The sequence below is a fragment of the Podarcis bocagei genome (genome assembly GCF_964188305.1).
Source record: "Podarcis bocagei genome assembly, chromosome: 2".
Classification (NCBI taxonomy): Eukaryota; Metazoa; Chordata; class Lepidosauria; order Squamata; family Lacertidae; genus Podarcis; species Podarcis bocagei.
In genome coordinates, this window is record NC_138126.1 from 23915438 (window position 1) to 23936592 (window position 21155).

General features: G+C 46.3%; 1 protein-coding gene across 1 annotated transcript in view; it reads right to left on the reverse strand.

Moving 5' to 3' along the window:
* Window positions 1–21155, reverse strand: part of GABBR1 (gamma-aminobutyric acid type B receptor subunit 1) — a 187509-nt gene that overhangs the window by 26352 nt on the left and 140002 nt on the right. Inside the window, exons 8-16 of the mRNA XM_081181814.1 lie at window positions 20678–20812; window positions 19621–19791; window positions 13718–13819; window positions 6287–6352; window positions 5363–5554; window positions 3405–3647; window positions 2437–2500; window positions 1933–2010; window positions 375–525 (exon numbers count right to left, since the gene is read on the reverse strand). Of these exons, the coding sequence (XP_081037940.1) occupies window positions 375–525; window positions 1933–2010; window positions 2437–2500; window positions 3405–3647; window positions 5363–5554; window positions 6287–6352; window positions 13718–13819; window positions 19621–19791; window positions 20678–20812 (1202 nt within the window). The remainder of the gene's footprint in view (window positions 1–374; window positions 526–1932; window positions 2011–2436; window positions 2501–3404; window positions 3648–5362; window positions 5555–6286; window positions 6353–13717; window positions 13820–19620; window positions 19792–20677; window positions 20813–21155) is intronic.

A 21155-nucleotide genomic window follows, 5' to 3' on the forward strand; every position in this document is an offset into this window, starting at 1 on the left:
TTGCTCTCCTGGCTTCAGCGAAAGCAACGCGAAGCCTCCAAAGCGCAGCGGGAGCGCTCCTGCTGCGCTCCGGAGGCTTCGCGTTGCTTTCGCTGAAGCCATGGAGCCTGCATTCGCTCCATAAGACGCACACACATTTCCCCTTAGTTTTTGGAGGGGGAAAAGTGTGTCTTATAGAGCGGAAAATACGGCACTCCTCCCATGTTTTCCCTTCTCAGCTTCTATTAAGGCTTCCCCCCATGCCCAGACTTTACAAAATCCAAGTGAATGGAGCAGCTGCGCAAATTCCTCAGGTGCAGATGACTCGCTGAGCTGCTATTCCATAGCTCTGCCAGCAGAAGAGTGGGTGACTAAGTAGGTTGAGGGTTACCCACCTGACGTGCCCGTTGTAGATGTTGAAGGCCAAGCAGATGATGGCCAACAGGATACCCACGCTGGAGAGCACCGAGACAGAAATGAAGAGCTTCTGGGAGAGATACCGGAAAGTGATGATGACCTTTGTGTAGTCAGCCGGCGGGACGCCGCCTGTAGGGTATGGGGGGGAAGAACAGAGAAACTCAGGGGCCTCATAGTCCTTTCCACCATTACCATCCAGGAAGACTATCTTCTTTTTCCCCCATGAATGGCTTTGCTTGCCCCTTTCTGTGACCCTGGAAGACAGAGGGCAAGTTGGCACCAGCCAATCTGACAACAACAAGGCCGCCGTGTGCATGGTTTGGCTGTGTGGCAACTGCCCTGAGTGGCTCAACAAGCGCATAGGCTGCCTCCTGACTCAACCCAGTTTCACATATTTTCCAAGGTCATAGCTGTCAACTTTTCCCTTTTCTTGCGAGGAATCCTATTTGGAATAAGGGAATTTCCCTTTAAAAAAGGGGAAAGTTGACAGCTATGCCCAAGGTGCTTTACAGCAGCTTGGTCTCAGCAGACACTGGGACTTGACTTGTTTTTAAATATATTTATCTCTCTATGTCTCTATCTATCTATCTATCTATCATCTATCTATCATCTATCTATCTATCTATCTATCTATCTATCTATCTATCTATCTATCTATCTATCTTTCATCTATCTATCTATCTATCTATCATCTATCTATCATCTATCTATCTATCTATCATCTATCTATCTATCTATCTATCTATCTATCTATCTATCTATCTATCTATCTATCATCTATCTCTGTGTGTATGAGTAGTAAGAGAACCATGTATGGCACCTTTAGCTACTAGGAGGAAAGATGGGATTTAAATGCAGTAAATAAATTACACACACACACACACACACACACACACACACACACAGTCTAATTTTTCATTCTCTTTTGTGAATAGCCACACCTACTTACAAATAAAATGAACCCAAGAAGTAAGGAAATTGAAAGTATTGTATGAACTATTTTGTATACATTATATCCCCTTCATAGATCACTGCCTTGTCGTGGTGAAATGGCTTGAATAGCTCCAAGGAGCTATGAGCTATGCCGTGCAGGGCCACCCAAGACGGACAGGTCATAGCCGAGAGTTTAGACTAAATGTGATCCACATGGAGAAGGAACTGGTGATCCACTCCAGTATTTTGCCAAGAAAACTCCATGGACATAAAAAAAGGAGAAGCTTTGAGAAGAAAGTGAGAGTTTCCAAGGCATGCTCTGGTTCATGGGATCACGGAGAATCGAACATGACTAAGACGACTAAACTAAGGTTACCAGACGTCCCCGTTTCCCGGGGACAGTCCCCGGATTTACAAATCAGTCCCCTGATAAAATCCATCTATTTAGTAGGAAGTTGAAAAGTGTCTCCGGATACATTGAAAAAAAATCTGGTAACCTTAGACTAAACAACAACAACGTGCATTATATCACTCCTTATTTTTATTTTGGGTCCTGCAAGAGTTACACAACTGGTTGCCATGCCTAAAACGTCAGTCTCTTACCAATCCATTTTTCATTGTTGTACCAGGAGAGATTATCCTTCGTGCTGTCGTAATACCCGATCTTCTTATAGATGCCATCTGTTGGCAGAAGGAGGCATTACATACAGTAGGGAGGTGAGGCCTTGATGCTGGGTAGGAAAGTGGAACAAACCCCTAGCGGTGGCCTGAGACTCTCAACTTAAATTTCATGCGGATGTGGGCAGCATGGAAGGAACGGGGAGGGGGGAGAGAAAATGAAGGGAAAGCCTAAATGGATGAAAGGGGTGGTGGTGGAGTCCAGACCTTTGGCTGGGTGAAGAGAGAGATGTCAGAATGAGAGAGGGAGAAAGGAAGGGGTGTTAAAGAAGTTAACAAATAATAAGACAATGAATAATGGGAGGCTGGGATTGATCAGGCTTATGGGGTCTGCCCAAACTATATGTGCCACACAGAACAGCTGCCTTGCAGGAATGAGTCAGAAGAGAAACCAACACACCCAGCACAACGACAATGATCCTTGCTCACCCTGAAGCTGTTCGATGAGGGTCCAAGCCATCCGAGAGCCGCTGGCGTCAAAGACCACGTGTCCCTGGGGGGGAGGAAGAGAAATGGAGTTGCATATTCAATAGTTGGGCCTGGTGATCATTTAAAGTTCCCAATTCCTATACAGCCATACCTCGGGATGAATACTCTTCAGGATAAGCATTTTCGGATTGCGCTCTGCGGCGACCCGGAAGTAACGGAACGCGTTATTCCGGGTTTCGCCGCTTGCGCATGTGCAGGTGCTCAAAATGACATCACGCACATGCGCGAAAGTGCGACCCGTGCACGCGCAGTCGCATGTTACATTCGCTTCAGGATGTGAACGTGGCTCCGGAATGGATCCCGTTTGCACCCAGAGGTACCACTGTAGTTATAATTTGTGGGTTGCCATCTGTTTTTATTCTGATCTTAATCTGATTTTAAGATGTATTATAATTGATTGTTTGATTTTATGTGTTTAATGTATTATATACTCTGCTGTTAGCTGCCCTGAGCCCGGTCCTGGCCGGGGAGGGCAGGATATAAATAAAATTAATAATAATAATAATAATAATAATAATAATAATAATAATAATTATTATTATTATTATTATTATTATTATTATTATTATTATTATTATTATTATTATTTCCCGTGCTTTTTCTGGGGGGACACAGGGGTACGCATACCCCTAAACATTTTGTGAACCTTTGTACTTTTGTCCATTTACTGTATTTTCCCGATTTGAACTATAAAATGGTGATTTTCTCGAGTCAAAACGAGAGTACCCCTAAACATTTTTTAAGGAAAAAAAGCACTGTGCATATTAACACAGGGTCTCCCAAGTTTCAGGGTGGCATACAAATACTAGACAGACAGACAGACAGACAGACAGACAGATATGTGGGCATTCCTAATTCCCAAACATCCACATTCTGCCCCGAGGAGATCAGGTTCAAGAGCCACGCACAGAGACTCCCTCAAAGGCTGAAGAGTTGAGGGCTCGGTAGATCTCATCGGTGATGGTCCTGTTGTTATAATTGAAGTCTTCCAGCCGCAGGCCTTTCTTCACCAGCTCCGTGGAGGTCTTGTTGAGTGCTAGTGCCAGGGCCCAGACGGCATCATAGGCCAGCGGAGCCTCCTGGAAGCCTCCCGTCTCCTCTGGGGATTTTTCCACCCGCTTCGTCAGCTTCTCAATGAACTCCTGTGATGTCTGTAGGGGACAAAAGAAAGATTGAAAATGGTCCCCAGACATGTAAATTATGGTTAAGGTCGGATGGATAATGAGTTCCCTCTGTATCACAATTTGATTTTGCAACAGGATTGAGCCTTAAAATTGCAGCAAGTCTTGTTTTTCCAGGCACACCAGTCCTTCCACCCCATGTTGACTCTATAATGGCATTTTAATGTTTTAATGTTGTATTTTAATCTGGTTTTTAAGTTGTATTTCGATCAAATTGTTTTTATATTGGTTGTTAGCTGCCCTGAGCCTGGTCTTGGCTGGGGAGGGCGGGCTATAAATAAAAATTATTATTATTATTATTATACGTAAGTTAATCCTACCTAGTAAAAGAGAAAAAACCAATGGGTTCTCAAAGATCTGGTGTAAAGTTCTTAAGACTGAATAAAGTTTTAAAAGTATTAACTGTCACTTGAATCAACTCTCTTTAACAGACAGAAATCCATTAAAATGAAATCTTGCTTAAAAAATCTGGGAGGGATTATTTTTTAATTTGGTTTCTGTCTATTTGGAATATTACAAAAGTTTCTTGCCCCCTTTGACAGTGTATATTGCTTTCACCATTGTCCATAACCTGCAGCTTGAGCAAACGTCTGGTTTCTATTTTTTAAAATCACCCCGCAAAGGACCTTAAGGTCCATGAATAACCATAGTTTAGAGGTCCCGGGCCCTAAGGAAGCCAGACTATCCTCCACGAGGGCCAGGGCCTTCTCAGGGATGGCCCCGACCTGGTGGAATGCTCTGTCCCATGAGACTAGGGCCCTGCAGGATTTAACCCCCTTCCGTCAGGCCTGTAAGACAGAGCTATTCCGCTTGGCCTTTAATTTGAATTCAGCCTGATCTTTTATTTCCCTTCTCTTCCCTCCCCCTCCCTTTTTATGAAGACCCACTCTGAGACCCCACAGCTAATTCTCCCCTGACCTCCTTGCTGGCCCAAGTAGGGCCAATTCAGCCAGCTAGCCCTGGGGATTATGTAAATGATTTTTGAATTTTATTGTTATTCATATTTTTATACTGTATTTTATGCTGCTTTTATAATTAAGTGTTTTAAATTTGTTGTTAGCTGCCCTGAGCCCGGTTTTTGAACCAGGAAGGGTGGGGTATAAATAAAAATTTATTATTATTTATTATTTATTATTATTATTATTATTATTATTATTATTATTATTATTATTATTATTATTAACATCACCTTAGAACACCTGCAGAGTGCATTTCCTTTGCGGGCAACAAATCAGAGCCAGCCTCTACGGCGAGGGCTTCCAAACATCGGAGCGTGACTTCCAGGCAAGCTTAAAAACCCCAACATTTGACATTTAAAAAGGTAAAGGGACCCCTGACCATTAGGTCCAGTCGTGACCGACTCTGGGGTTGTGTCGGTCATCTCGCTTTACTGGCTGAGGGAGCCGGCCTACAGCATGGCCAGTATGACGAAGCCGCTTCTGGCGAACCAGAGCAGCGCACAGAAACACCGTTTACCTTCACGCTGGAGTGGTACCTAATTATCTACTTGCACTTGATGTGCTTTCGAACTGCTAGGTTGGCAGGAGCAGGGACCGAGCAACGGGCCCCGTCGCGGGGATTCGAACCGCCGACCTTCTGATCGGCAAGTCCTAGGCTCTGTGGTTTAGCCCACAGCACCACCCGCACCTCCCTATCCTCCCATGACCTCTGAGACGCTCCCTCACCATATTGGAGATGCTGCGTGTGTTCTCTGGGTTCAACATGACAATCTCGGTGGTGATGTGGCCCTCCACGGCCTCCCTCATCTCCTCTTCCGTGCAGTTAATATTCGCATCCTTGATGCGGAACCAGTTGTCGGCGTACCAGCCAATCAGGAACCAGACGTACTTCTTTCCAAACAAGCGCTCCTTGTAGACCTGTCCCCAGTGCCGCAAGAGAGGAGAAATGAAGGTTTGCCAGTAAGTAGAGTGGTCCAGTCAGGGCCATGCCATGGCTTGCATTTCATCTCAAGCCTCCTAGTGTAGGGCCATAGCAAAAGCCTTTCTTAAAAAGGAGAGGTCCGTCAGGAGAACAAGGCTGGCATTGATGGAACAGGCTCAAACGTTTATTATTCAACGTTGTAAAGAGATAGGCAAACTCAGGAACGCACATGGCTGTGGTGTGGTGAGGCCATGGCAGGAAGGAGGGTGCCAAGACCTTACATGGTAATAGGAACTTACTATAACTTTTGATTTCCCAGAAATCAGGTGGTTTACAATAAATCAGGTGGGATTGTATTCTGCAAATGTATAAAAAGCTGGCTCGCTTAGAATTCGGGGCCAGACTCTGAGCATGAGCTGGTCTGTGCCTTTGTGCCCAAGCAATTGCTTCACAAAATAATAAAAATCTTTTTTCCGGCTGTCGTTTGACTCTTGCAGCGTCCTTGATGCTCCTAGTAACAGATAGGGACCTACCTAGATAGGTCCTTCACCTTCACTACCACACATTCTAGGAGGAAGGGCTGTAGCTCAGTAGGTAAAGCTCTGCTTTGCCTGCCGAGAGTCGCAAGTTCAATCCCCAACATCTCTAGTTAAAGTTGGGAATGAAGGAAGCTCCTTCGCTCTAGCTTCTTGTATTCCCAGAGAGGAACCTCCGCCCTGGACACCCACCTCACAGAAGACCTTCCGCGCCTCCGTCTCATAAAAGAGTCCAACGATGATACGGGCATCTTGGCGCTGTAAGGGGAAAAGTAGGGTCAGGTGGCTGGAGGGCGTTTCCACAGAGTCAAGCGCAATCAATTACTTATCGCAGATTGATTGGTTATATTTCTATGCCTCTTTTTGTTCAGACGAATCCCAAAGCGGCTTACAAGCAACAGATGACAATAACAGAGCAGAACGTCACAAATGCAGCACAAATCATATAGAAGAACTAACAAAATCGTCAGCAAAACGACCGCAAATTATCAAGGAAACAATTACCGCCTATGAAACAGAACTACTAAAAATAAGGTAAGCGTCGCAATTGTAACAAAAATCGCATCACAGGATTCACAAAGTGCTACAACATTCATAATCTATAAAACAACTGTATTAACAACATTCCCAAAACAGCAACCAAAAATAAACTGAGCATTGCTGAATTCATGAACACATTCTCATCACCCCCATAACTCAAACTTTCATGTATCTTTTAATGAATTGAACACATGAGCACGGAGTTTGCTTCACACACACACAACTGCGCCCATTTTGTCCAGCATCCCGGACCCTCCAAGTGTCCCTATTTTCCAGGGAAAGTCCTGGATTTACAGAAGCCGTCCCTGATTAGATTTCTGATTTGATCCCGGAATGTCCCCCTTTTCCTTAGGAAGTTGCTATTTTCATCAGATAAATGTTGGAGGGTGTGGAGTTATGTGAAGCCCCTTCCCAAGCCAAGGAGGTAAGTAACTTTACAACCTTTAGAAGATATTTGAAGGTAGCCCTGTATAGGGACGTTTTAAAATGTTTAACGTTTTATTATCAATCAATCAATCATTTTATTTGACCGTCAGTCAGTAAAAAAAATACATTTGTCAGTACACAGTTAAAAACTCCAGGAAGGTTTTAGAACTTAGCCAACACTAAAATGGGCTAAACAGATAGCCCCATATCAATACAGTCAATTATAGTCTTGCGACGCTTAAAAGCTAAAAAAAGAAATTTGGCCACCAAGGAAGGTATAGCTCTAGTGACGTTATTCAGCAAGTGTAAAACCTGGTTTTCTCCGGGTAGGAAGCTAGATTGACATAGGAGTGGGTCTATAAAATTTTGTCTAAGCTCTGCATAAGAAGGGCAAGTCAAGAGAATGTGTTCAGTGGACTCAACCACACCCATGGCACAATGACAGGTTCTCTGGGCGTATGGTACTCCCCTGTACCTTCCCCACAATATCGCAGAGTCAAGGACATTTAATCTAGCCGCTGTAAGAAGTCTACGGTATTCCACATAGTGAATTTCTGCAAGGTAGGGGGCTGGTAAGATCCGATAAATCTGGTCCCCTAGGAACATCCCTGGTTTTACCTGGGCTATGTCCTCTTGTCTGGCAATGCCACTCAGTCTCCGGGAGATCACAGCTCTAGCTTGATTGTACGTCATAGACTCAAGGTAAAGGTGAGACAATCCGCAGGATTGAACCTCGTTAGTGACCTCCCTTTCCCACGATGATTGGAAATCGTCCCTCAGTATCAAGGGGGCAATACCCACTGGTTTAAAACAAAGCTTGAGCCATAGCCAGAGCTTCGTCTTCAAGGCCACATACCGTAGAGCTTGCCAGCCGACCTCTAATCTCATAACCGCACCCGCTACCGAGGGGGGAATCCTAAGGATGGCTCTAAGGAATCGCGTTTGGATAGAATCCAGTTTCAAAAAATCCCTACGGGAGCCTAAAGAAATGCCCACCAAAAGAAGGGGGAGGACTTTCATTTGAAAGAGTCTCAAGGCTATCTTCACTGATTGAGCCTGATTCTTAGTGTATAGGGATCTAATCAGGATGGCTGCTTTAGATGCGTTGGTTGTTATATAGTCTCTATGAGCCAGAAAAGACCTATTTGAATTAACGTTTTATTATGTTTTTATATATGTTGGAAGCCGCCAAGAGTGGCTGGGGCAACCCAGTCAGATGGGTGGGGTATAATAATAATAATAATAATAATAATAATAATAATAATGACATCCCGAGTTTCATCGGAGAAATGTTGGAGGGTATGGCATCCTATTCTCTCAGTGGCCAGCCAGATGCCTCTGAGAATCCCCCAAGCAAGATCTGAGCTCTCCCTGCTTATAGTTCCCTAGCTTAGCGTTATGCTTCCAACAAGCAGAGGCGTAGGAAGGTCAGGTGGAAACCCAGTGTGGAAACATTTTTGTCACCCCCCCCACCCCACATTGACGTTTTTTATTGCCTGCAAAAATGGTTTTACGTTATTTCATATTTTCTTACAAAGGAAATAACAACAACAACATTTTTAATTTATATCCTGCCCTCCCCAGCCAAAGTCGGGCTCAGGGCGGCTAACATCAGATACATAACATTGGTATAAAATCAAGCAATAATTAAATTACCTCCTAAAAACATGTCAAAATCAAATTAAAGTCCAATTAGATGGCTTTCCGCAGGGTTAGGATTGGGAACAGTAAGTGCTCCACTGAACTGAAATTTCAGCCTTCACGACATAGTTTACATGAGTAAACAGCTATTTTTGTGGAGGAGGGTCAAGATATTAACTGATATGCACGAAAGTTCATATATAGCTATATAATACCTAGTGTAGTAAGATAAGATCTTCGGAGCAGACATTTTCAAAAAAAAAGTTTTTGATGAGCCACTCTAAAAAAGGTAAAGGTAAAGGGACCCCTGACCATTAGGTCCAGTCGTGGACGACTCTGGGGTTGCGGCGCTCATCTCACTTTATTGGCTGAGGGAGCCGGCGTACAGCTTCCGGGTCATGTGGCCAGCATGACTAAGCCACTTCTGGCGAACCAGAGCAGTGCATGGAAACGCCGTTTACCTTCCCACCTATTTATCTACTTGCACTTTGACGTGCTTTCAAACTGCTAGGGTGACAGGAGCAGGGACCGAGCAACGAGAGCTCACCCCATCGCGGGGATTCGAACCATCAATCTTCTGATCAGCCAGCCCTAGGCTCAGTAGTGCCACCCGTGTCCCATTATGAACCACCCTAGTAGGGCAGTAATTGTTACTTGATAATTTGTCACCCCCATGATGGCACCTGGGGCGGTCCCCCTGCCCCCCCTTTCCTACTCCCCTGCCAACAAGCTGACTCTCTGAAGCAGAGGATGAAAGTGATGGTTGTTCTGCCTTGTTTGTCCCAGCAGACAACCACTGCTCAGTGGTCCGCTACTATCTCTTATTATGGGAGTGCTATTTATGAGCAATCTGAGTTAGTCTGATTCTTTCCAAAAAAAAACCAACAACCCCCAAAACCATCAAAGCTACTGGCATCACCATCTAATTGCGGTCCTGAATTCCTGCGCTGATTGTACATTGTGCAAAGGAGAGCTTTCTTTTGTGCGCCCTGAACTTACTGCTGCACATCACGCTGGCGCACGGGGCGGCTGGCCCAATCTAGCTGCGAATTCTGCATATTTGAAGGAGACAAGGCATTTGATGAGAGAGACGCGCCGCCTCTTGCTTGGGGTTCCTGCCTCTTGCTCCTGCAGCGCGAGCGCCAATGAATCCGAAATGCAGTTTTCATTAATGTTTAATAGACCCTTCCCGAGGAGCCTGGTGATCTGAAGTCACGATGCAAAACACCCTGTTTCTGGGGTGAGGGGAAAGGGGCCACGTTGCCTATAAGCCACCTTGGCCCCATAGGGTCCCAACCAGCAGAGGGAGCCGTCTTTGGGGTAGGCAGGAGATAAGATCTGCACCAATCAAACAGACCTCCCTCCGAGATATACTGTATTTTTCGCTTTATAAGATGCACCAGACCACAAGACACACCTAGTTTTTGGAGGGGGAAAACAAGAAAAAAAATATTCTGAATCCCAGAAGCCAGAACAGCAAGAGGGATCTGGCTTCTGGGATAGCCTCTTGCTGTTCTGACTTCTGGGATAGCCGCGCAGCCTGCATTCGCTGCATAAGAAGCACACACATTTCCCCTTACTTTATAGGAGGTGGAAAGTGCGTCTTATAGAGCGAAAAATATGGTGTGTATATATATAGAGAGAGAGAGAGAAAGAGAGAGAGAGAGAGAGAGAGAGAGAGAGAGAGAGCGCTCTTGTTTTCTTCTGCAGTGATAAATGCAGCCACTCGCTGACATGAAAAGGGAACAAGGCAGCGATATTCCGATTGCTGCTGCTGGATGCTTCTTGCAAGCGTTGACTGCTTGTTCTTTTTTTAAAAAGAGAAAACCCAACCCAACAGGGGAGGCGAAGTGCTGAGGCAGTATCTGGCTCATTCATTCTGGTGGCATCAGTTCTCCCCTGAGCAGAAGCTGTCAGGAGGATTGGGGGAGGCGCTGTCTGTCCATCTGTCAGCTCAAGGGATGGCAGCTGCCGCCAGAATGAGAAAGGCACTGAATTTCAGGGGTGGCTTCTTTCTGTCTCCCCCTGCCCCACCCCTACCCCCTGCCGGCCTCCACCAGCACGTGTGTGTGCCAGAAGCACCTACTAATCGTGCTTGGCTTGAAGCATTAGGGGGCAATGTAAGCCCATCTCATAGATTACATAGATTACACCTTTTGATATACACTCTGCCTTTCCACAAAGGAGGTGCTTAGGGTGCAGAAAGTGGACGGGAGGTTTTTTTTCCCTCTGTTAAAAATTGGAAGGAAGAAGAGAAAAAAGAGTTGGAGCAAAGTATTGAGAAAGAAGTCCATAAAAAGGTTAAATATTTAGGGATATGCTTAGCATCAAGAAATATAAATATCTACAAAGACAATTATGAAAAAGCGTGGCTCGAGATAAAAAGGAATCTAGAAATATGGAGCAGAATGAATCTCTCCCTGTTAGGAAAAAGAGCAGCAGTAAAAATGAATGTTTTGCCAAAAATGCTATTTCTTTTCCAGTCAGTCCCAGTAATGGTGAAAGACGATCGCCTCAAAAAATAGCAGAAGGAAATTTCCAAGTTTATCGGGGGGGGGGGGCAAAAGGCGAAAGGCCCCTCTATGGAATCTACAGCAGGTAGGGATGGCCACCTACTTGGAAGACAGACAGACAGACAGACACCTAGACAGACAACCTTGTGGAAGATAAGGCTATTGCAAGGGAGCAGAGTGGCTGTTTAACTCCTGTCCTACTTGCCTGACAAAGTGCAGGGTAAACAAATATCTACAAAAATTAATCCAAAAGTGTTCCAATTACAAGAGCAGCCATGCATTTCAAACGCGATATCCATGTTTCAATAATATATCAGTAACTGCTAGTTAAAAGCTTTCACTAACTTGCATATACAGTCGTCCCTTGGTTTTCGAACAGTGTAGTTCACAAACAACTTGGAACTTGAAGCAGGTGTTCTGGTTTGCGAACTTTGCCTCGGAAGCCGAACGTCCGGCGTGGCTTCCGTGGCTTCCGATTGGCTGCAGGACGCTCCTGCAGCCAATTGGAAGCCACACCTTGGTTTCTGAACGTGTCGAAAGTCAAACGGACTTGCGGAACACATTCTGTTTGAAAACCAAGGCACGACTGTACTAATAAAGGAAGTATTTAATTTATTAATAGTCATCCCCGATCCAGGCTCGTTGGAATCTCTACGTTCTTATAATTAGAAAACTGCTACTCAGATAATGTTAACGAACGTATCTAAGAAATGTTGCATGATTTAACTCAGTTCCTTTATCTCTCCCCCTTTCTTCCCTTTTCTTCTCTTTCCTCTGTTATTAGATTGCAAATTTATAAGTGTTACACATTGTTAAATTGCTATAAACTGAATATGTATGTGTGTGTGTGTGTGTGTATATATATATATATACACAATATATATATATATATATATATATATATATATATATATATATATACACACACACACCGTATTTTTCGCTCTATAACACACACCCGACCATAACATGCACGTAGTTTTTAGAGGAGGAAAATCCATAGGCATGCCACCCGTAGGCATTTCCTCCATAACACGCACAGACATTTCCCCTTACTTTCTAGGAGGAAAAAAGTGAGTGTTATGGTGCAAAAAATACGGTATATATGCGCACACACCCCCCAAAAAATTTCGGCATAGTTTTTCAAAATCTAAGGATTGCATCCAACTAAGTTTCCCTCAGGGTAGACCCACTGAAATGCATGGACCTAAGTTAGTCCTATCTATTAATTTCGAAGTATTTGCTCTGAATGGGACTAAGATTGGATGCAACCCTAACTGTAAAAAAGCATCCTTGGTAGTCGGCCAAGTAATGGAGGTTGGGATAAGGAAGCAAGAAAGTTTTGACACCCTTCCTTCCACCCAGATCACATCCCCCACATACACACACACTCTGTCACTTGGGGTAATATAACACACTGCCGCCACACACACACACACAGCAAGGGCATTCTCAAAATTTCAGTCAATTAACCCTCCATCCACATCACTTGGGAAGACAGGTGAACTAATCCCAGTGTACTGGAAGAAGCAAAGATCACCAATGATTCTTCAACATCAGCTTCGTTGGACTGGTCATGTTGTGCAGATGCCTGATTATCATCTTCCAAAGCAACTACTCTATTCCGAACTTAAAAATGGAAAGCATAATGCTGGTGGTCAACAAAAGAGGTTTAAAGACTGTCTCAAGGCAAATATAAAGAAATGCAGTATAAGCACCAAAAACTGGGAAACACTTGCCTGTGAGCACTCCAATCGGAGAACAGCTTTTACCAAACTCAGGACGCAAGGGAGAAACATGCTTAGAGGAAGGCACGCTTGGCAAATCCACACCATGATCAACTCCTGCCCGGAAACCAATGTCCACACTGTGGAAGGACGTGTGAATCCAGAATTGGCCTCCACAGTCTCTTATGGACTCATTGTTAAAACTGTGTTTATGGAAGGCAATCTTACTCGGCTACAAGTGATCGCCAGAGAAGAAGTATCACCCTGCGGATATATGTCAAACGATTAAGAAGTGGGTCCCCAAACGCATGTTTGCGTTAAAGGTGGGCCCTGGGTCTGAAAAGGTTGATAACGCCTGCTCTAGAGGTTAGCCGAGACCAAAGGGATGTGGCTCGTGGTTATGAACCCTCCTTGCGGCTGCCACCTGGAGCACACTTACTCGGGAGAAAGCCCCACTGAAGACGCTGAAGCTTATCTTCCAGCAAACACGTCTAGGATTCTGCTGTCCGATTGCAATATGTACACTGGGACAAAACTCCGCACGAGCCCGTCCCTGCCCCACAACAGCCTGAAGCTGTCCCAGGCGGAAAAAAGCACAGATCTGGCACGTGCAAAAGACACAGATTCAAAGCAATCTGAATGTTCCACCCACCCTTGTTGAAGGGGGTTTGGGTGGAGCAGAGCTCAGTCCCTCTGCCCTCCCTGCTGACAGGGATCTCTAAACCTGCGGTAAGTGCGCACCCACCCCTCACACAACCCCTTGCAGCCAAGATCACCTTCAGATTCTTGACGGGCACAGCAGGGTCAGAGAAGAAGCTCTGGCGGAAAGTGATCTCGATCCCAGCTTCTTTGACTCGCTCTTCCAGGTCATCCAAGGTCTATGGGAATGAAGAAGGAGGCACAGAGATAAGGAAGGAATAGGTGGTGTTGGAGAGGAGCAATGGTTCAGTGTATAAGTAATGCTAAAAGAGGGGATACAGTGGTGGTTAAGGATATGGGTTTTAAAAATCAGCAGTGCACATTCCCTGTGCTTCTACAATCTCACTGGTAAAGCACCTTTTGTAAAGGTAAAGGGACCCCTGACCATTCGGTCCAGTTGTGACTGATTCTGGGGTTGCGGCACTCATCTTGCTGTATTGGCCGAGGGAGCCGGCGTACAGCTTCCAGGTCATGTGGCCAGCATGACTAAGCCGCTTCTGGCAAACCAAAACAGCGCACGGAAATGCCGTTTACCTTCCCGCTGGAGTGGTACCTATTTATCTACTTGCACTTTGACGTGCTTTCGAACTGCTAGGTTGGCAGGAGCAGGGACCGAGCAACGGGAGCTCACCCCGTCACGGGGATTCAAACTGATGACCTTCTGATCGGCAAGACCTAGGCTCTGTGGTTTAACCACAGTGCCACCTTTTGTATCCAACAGCAAATGCAGCTTCCTGAGAATCTGTTTCTATTTTATTCGAAAAAATTTCTAGCCCCTGTAGCTGTAGGGCAATACCTGAAAAATATTTAGAAACCTTTTGTTGTTGTTGTTGTTGTTGTTGTTGTTGTTGTTGTTGTTGTTGTTGGAGAGGGGACGGCTTCACTGGGCAGGGGTTCTCCATAACTCCTTGCCTTTTGCCATGGCAAACAAAACCAATTTTGGACAAAACATAGGTAAAGGTAAAGGGAACCCTGACCATTAGGTCCAGTCGTGGCCGACTCGGGGGTTGCAGCGCTCATCTCGCTTTATTGGCCGAGGGAGCCGGCGTACAGCTTCCGGGTCATGTGGCCAGCATGACTAAGCCGCTTCTGGCGAACCAGAGCAGCACACAGAAACGCCGTTCACCTTCCCACCAGAGTAGTACCTATTTATCTACTTGCACTTTGACGTGCTTTCGAGCTGCTAGGTTGGCAGGAGCAGGGACCGAGCAACAGGAGCTCACCCCATTGCGGGGATTTGAACTGCCGACCTTCTGATCGGCAAGTCCTAGGCTCTGTGGTTTAACCCACAGTGCCACCCGTGTCCCTCCGTGCAAAACATAGGTGACAGCTAATTTGGCTCCTCTTAAGAGCCAAATTAAACGTGCTTAAAAAACAACAAGGATGATGATGGTGATAAATAAGAGGCAATGTAAGGGCCCCACCCCACCCCCAAACCAGACAGGAACTGCAACATAGCAGTTACCAAAAAGATATCCTTTCCTTCTTGCACTGGTTTAATGAGAATCGCCCGCGAGCTATTAGCTCTCCACTGGGCTATTTGCTTGCTGTGAGTAACAGCCTGTTTGCAAGTAAAGGCCTAGGCAGGGAACAGGCAGGACAGGAAAGCTAATTGGCAAGAGTAGGGGAGGAGGAGGATAACAAGGAGTTTGCTCAATAAAAATTATTATAAAAAAAGGAGTTTCCTGGCGATCCTTTATCAGCGAAAGACAGGCAGGAGTCTCTGGAGGAAAAGTTCTGAGTGTGAGGAGAAGTGTTTACTGTCCCAGCCTCAACCCCTTTCCCAGTGCCAGATTTATGTATAAGCTAAACAAGCTATAGCTTAGGGCCCCACTCTCTTGGGGGCCCACAATAAATTTAAAGGGAAAAAACACCTGGATGTACATTTCCAAAATTTAAGATAAAAAACAAATTAAATAAAACCTACATACAGCAGCAGTGTTTTGTGTTGTGTAGGCTCCTATGATGTAAGTAATGGGCCCCGCCTGCTAGCCTGCTCCCTAAAATATCACTGGTTTGCTCATTTCTATATATAGGGTGTCTACATTCTGCATGGACTGGTTGCAAGGCAACATGTGCAAATGGTGTTAGAGACCTATTAGGTCCATAAATTACCCTATAGAATATATTCAGCACAAAGAACAGTGACAATTTGTGGACAAAGGATAGCTGGACATATAAAGTAGCTTAGGGCCTCATCAAACCTAAATCCAGCCCTGCCCTTTCCTCACACTGAGCCATAATCTATTCACTTATTTATTTTTATCTAACACGGGGTTGGGATGTTCCTGGACTCCCATCTCCCATCCATCCTAGCCAATAGGCAGGGACTGGTTCAGTCCGGAAGCTTCTGGAAGGCCACCGCTTCCCAAGTGACACAAACTTAAGCACACCTAACGCCATTAGCATAAAGTCTACAGAAAGCAATGGTGGTGGCGTTCACTGCCTAGGAAAATCCACTGGATAAAGGGTAGTGCAGGGTGGCGCTCTGGGTTAAACCACAGCGCCTAGGGCTTGCCGATCAGAAGGTTGGCGGTTCAAATCCCCGCGACGGGGTGAGCTCCCGTTGCTCAGTCCCTGCTCCTGCCAACCCAGCAGTTCGAAAGCACCTCAAAGTGCAAGTAGATAAATAGGTACCGGTCCGGCGGGAAGATAAACGGCGTTTCCGTGCGCTGCTCTGGTTTGCCAGAAGCGGCTTAGTCATGCTGGCCACATGACCCGGAAGCTGTACACCGGCTCCCTCGGTCTATAGAGCTAGATGAGCGCTGCAACCCCAGAGTCGGCCACGACTGGACCTAATGGTCAGGGGTCCCTTTGCCTTTAGCATACCTCAGTAGCAGAGCTTCTGCCTTGCATGCAGAAGGTCCCAGGTTCGGATCCTGGCATTGCCAGGTAGGGCTGCAGCCCAGAAGAATGGCTGCTGTCAATCAACGTGGTCAGTATTGAGCCAGATGGCCTAATAGTCTGACTCAGTAAAAGGCAGATTGCTATACAGGTGTCAAAAGTAAGGAGCGTGTCCTCTCTCTCCAAAATAAGCACACTTTCCAAAATGCATGACTAATGTAACATGGAAATTTGGCGCCTAACAGTACAGGAATCTGTGCTGCATTGTGAGCCTGGTGTAAATAATAATAATAATAATAATAATAATAATAATAATAATAATAATAATAATAATAATACTCGCCCCCAAGATTCTGTAAGAACCATGGAATGGCTTCTGTGACCAGTCACGTATTGCACCAATCAGCACAACTATGGTCAGACAAATTTTCTAAGTGGCTCTTTTTAAGGACTGAGATTAGACAAGGGTTTCTTCAGCAGCAGGAGAATTGCCCGGCCCTGTGGGAGCTTGTGGAAATGTACCACAATGAGGCACGGAGGGCTGCAGCCCATTTGCTTATCGCAGTCCACACAAAAATAGCTTCATTAGCTTAACATTTGCATTAATGTGATGGACATGTCGGAGCGCAGCTGGTAGAAATGTTCCACTTCTTTTGTCGGTGCGATTTCCTTGTCTGAAACTGGAAGTGGTAATTCTTCTTAGGACATCTTGGAGAGGGAACAGCGCTCGGCAGAGATCTTAGATGACATTTATTAAGATTCAGTAGGAAAAAGGGACCGAGAGATATGCTTTATGCCAGAGAGAGCAGTCTAGAGGCAGACTAACAACATCCCTGCCTCCTCCTGTTTTCGTTTTATCCATTCCTCTCCCATTCTTTTCTTCGCTCTCTCAGCTGCCTAACTTCAGACTGTAAGCTCCTTGCAGCAGAGACCTCTCTCCTTGCTGCTTATTATTATTACCCAGCACATTAACAGCCTGCATAATATTGATAGGCAAAGGTAAAGGGACCCCTGACCATTAGGTCCAGTCGTGACCGACTCTGGGGTTGCGGCGATCATCTCGCTTTACTGGCCGAGGGAGCCGGCGTATAGCTTCCGGGTCATGTGGCCAGCATGACTAAGCATGACAGCTTCTGGCGAACCAGAGTAGTGCATGGAAATGCCGTTTACCTTCCTGCCAGAGTGGTACCTATTTATCTACTTGCACTTTGACGTGCTTTCGAACTGCTAGGTTGGCAGGAGCAGGGACCGAGCAACGGGAGCTCACCCCGTCGCGGGGATTCGAACCACCAACCTTCTGATTGGCAAGTCCTAGGCTCTGTGGTTTAACCCACAGCGCCACCCGCGTCCCATTAACAGCCTGCATAAGATTGATACAATTGTACTAATCAAGCACAAGCTGATGTGTTTGACATTTTAGATCGTTTTTACTGTAATACTGTGGTTTTTAGTTTGTCTACTTCCTTCTGATTCTTTTTTACTAAGAGGAAAGTGAGGTTTAGAAGCACTGAAAAACAAACAAACAAACAAGGTCTTAAAGATAACTTGGGTCCTGATAAGGACTAGAAACTTATTTTGAAAGAAAGCTGAAAGTTTCAAGGTTCTAATATTACGGTACAGTGCATGGATTTGTGTGTGTTCAGGATAAAGCAATGGTTATGTTACAGCTGAAGGAAACATCACACACAGATGAGGATTTTTAAGAAAAAAGGCCTTGAACTTCAGTTGGATTGTGTTTAGGGATGACAATCCTGAAGTTCAGCTCAGAGAAGGGGTTTTTGTGCTATGAGACAGACAAACTCTGATAGCCTGCTGAAGTTTGGGAATTCACAAGATCAGTTCCGGCAGATAAACGACTCCTTAAAACAGCCTTTCCCAACTTGGTTCCCTCCAGATGGACCACAACATCCACCAGCCCCAGTTTGGTGTAACAACCAGGAGAATTGCTGCTGGCACTAGAGAATAGATTGGCTCTGACACAGTCTCAAGAAGATTATTGTGTTCCACAAAATATAGCTCATTTGTTTGGTGCCACAGAACTTAATGGGAACCCTTGAAAAGCAACTCTGTTCTTGGCCGTTGCCAGAATCAATCAAATATTGGGGACTGGTTTGTTGCTGTTGTTTAAATAAATGCAAATTACAAGGGCAACCTCATGACTTGCCCCTGGCACCAGGGGACTCATTGGGGATGTCCCAGAGGGTCCAAGCCCTGGGACTTGTATGGTGGTTCTCCTGCCCCCTTCCATCTCCTTTCTGTAATGGGAAAACACATTTCTTTAAACCTTGCATATAGGGCATTAAGGTGACATTCACACCATATATTGAAAGCACTCTTATACCACTTCCACAGTCATGGCTCCCACCCCCCACCAAAAATCTGGGAATTGTAGTTTGTTAAGAGTGCTGGGAACTGTAGCTCTGGGAGGGGTCTCCTGGCAAACTCTCAGCGCCCTTAACAAATTAAGAGATCCCCCGGGGGAAGTATGGTGCAAACAGCGACATGGGTGGGACCTTCTTACTTTCCTAGAAGTTTGTGCAAATCTTGTTCAAATCCATGGTAAAATGTAAAAAAGGTAAAAGACCCCTGGATGGTTAAGTCCAGTCAAAGGTGACTATGGGGTTGCGGCACTCATCTCGCTTCAGGCCGAGGGAGCCGGCGTTTGTCCTCAGACAGCTTTCCAGGTCATGTGGCCAGCAGGACTAAACCACTTCTGGGGCAACAGAACACCGTGATGGAAACCAGAGCGCATGGAAACATTGTTTACCTTCCTGCCGCAGTGATACCTATTTATCTGCTTGCACTGGTGTGCTTTCGAACTGCTAGGTTGGCAGGAGCTGGGACAGAGCAACGGGAACTCACTCTGTCATGGGGATTTGAACCGCCGACCTTCTGATCAGCAAGCCCAAGAGGCTCGGTGGTTTAGACCACAGCACCACCTGTTCCCCTATCAATTCTGTGGTAGGCGTCTGTGCTCCTGAGTCCTTTTAAGTGCTTAAGCAGCACCGCTGTCTGGGGTTTTTTTTGGGGGGGGGGTTGGGCAATGCTCTGGGCTGAGATGCTGCAGGAAGTCCCAGGATGCCCAAAAGGTGTGTCAGGTGGGGGATTTCTGCGCAAGGCTGGGGTCTCTCCATACCGAGGTGAACACCTCTGTGGTCTGCTGTATGGTGGCGATCTTGGTCCAGCTCCACTTCTTGAAGAGCTGCACGCGGGTGGGGTTGTGCAGAGTGGCGGACGGGTGCGTGCGGAAGAAGGTGGGGAAGCGCTGGCGGTTGGAGAGGGCCGGAGAGCTGGAGCCGTAGGACAGCTGCAAGGAAAGGAGGAAGAGACGGGAAACAGGGCTTTAAAAGGCTGACACCGCCAACACTGGCCTCATTCAGTCTATGGGTTCAAAGTTTCCCACCCATCGTTAACTCTGGCACAGAGACACCACCCTACCCTTCACAGAATCAGGAAGGGGTCACAAGGGTCATCTAGTCCAACCCCCTGCAATGCAGGAATCTTTCACCCAATGTGAGACTCGAATCCATGGCCCTGAGATTAAGAGTCCCATGTTCTACCGACTGAGCTATCCCTCAGGGCCTTGCTCTCAAACCTGCTTTCTAGAGGTGCTGGTGGTGGATGCCGGACGCTTCCAGGCGGCCTGTTTATTGAGCATTGTCTGCTGAGGGCCAATGGTGGGTAGCACCACACCTGCTATTTAATGTGCATTCGTTCTGATTTGTTTTGCGGGGGTGTTAGAGGACCTTGCGTCAAAGCAAGCGCCCCCTCCCACATTTCCAACATGTTTTCTTGCCACTTTCCTTACTGCAAACAGTCCAGTCATTTTTTCTTTGTTCCGCAAGACCTTCTAAACAGCTATAATGGTTTAACCCCAATCAGCTGGTGGGTGACTGAATCCCACCGAAAAAGCATGACTGTCTGGAAGCACCCAATGTGGGGGTCCCACCCCCGCAGAGAAGTTTCACCTGGAAACCTTATCTCCCAATCCTAGGTGTGGGCTGTGCTAGCTTAGTGTCTACAGAAGTGCGCTCTGCACACACTCAGAGGCACTCTCGCCACAGCTTCCAGTTCTGAAAAAAAGGTTGCTGAGCTGAACCCTGCTTCGTGGGAAGACCCGCCTCCCCCACGAAAATCCACAGGCAACACACACACACACCCAAACGGATACACAAAGTGCAAGGTATGCTCACCACAATGAGGTTCCACATGCGTGCTGCTTCGGCCACCAGGGTGGAGACACTACTGCAGCCTGGCATGAGGATGATCTTGATGGGGTCATTGTAGAGGAGCTCGTAGAGGAATTTGGTGGCCACGCCTGGTTCGCACTGCACGGAGCGGGGCGGACAGAGAACAAATCCCGTCACAAAGGTGGCAAGGTATATCCCTAACCTGCACGCAAACACTCCCGACACACTCGGGGAAACAAATCCAGGAGACAGCTGGGAGGAAAGGCTAAAATCACATACTAGGCATTGCACATGACGCGGACGCAGGACGTGGCTCCTGTCCAAAAGAGCTGCCGTCGACTTAGCAGGCATGGAAGGTCAGTGCTTGAGAAGGCAGCGGTGGAGACAGGATGGGAAAGGGTCAGGTGGCCGTGAAAATTTGGGCAAGGCGATGTGCCATGGGATGAAAGAAGCTTTGCTAGCAAAATGGATCTGAAGGATG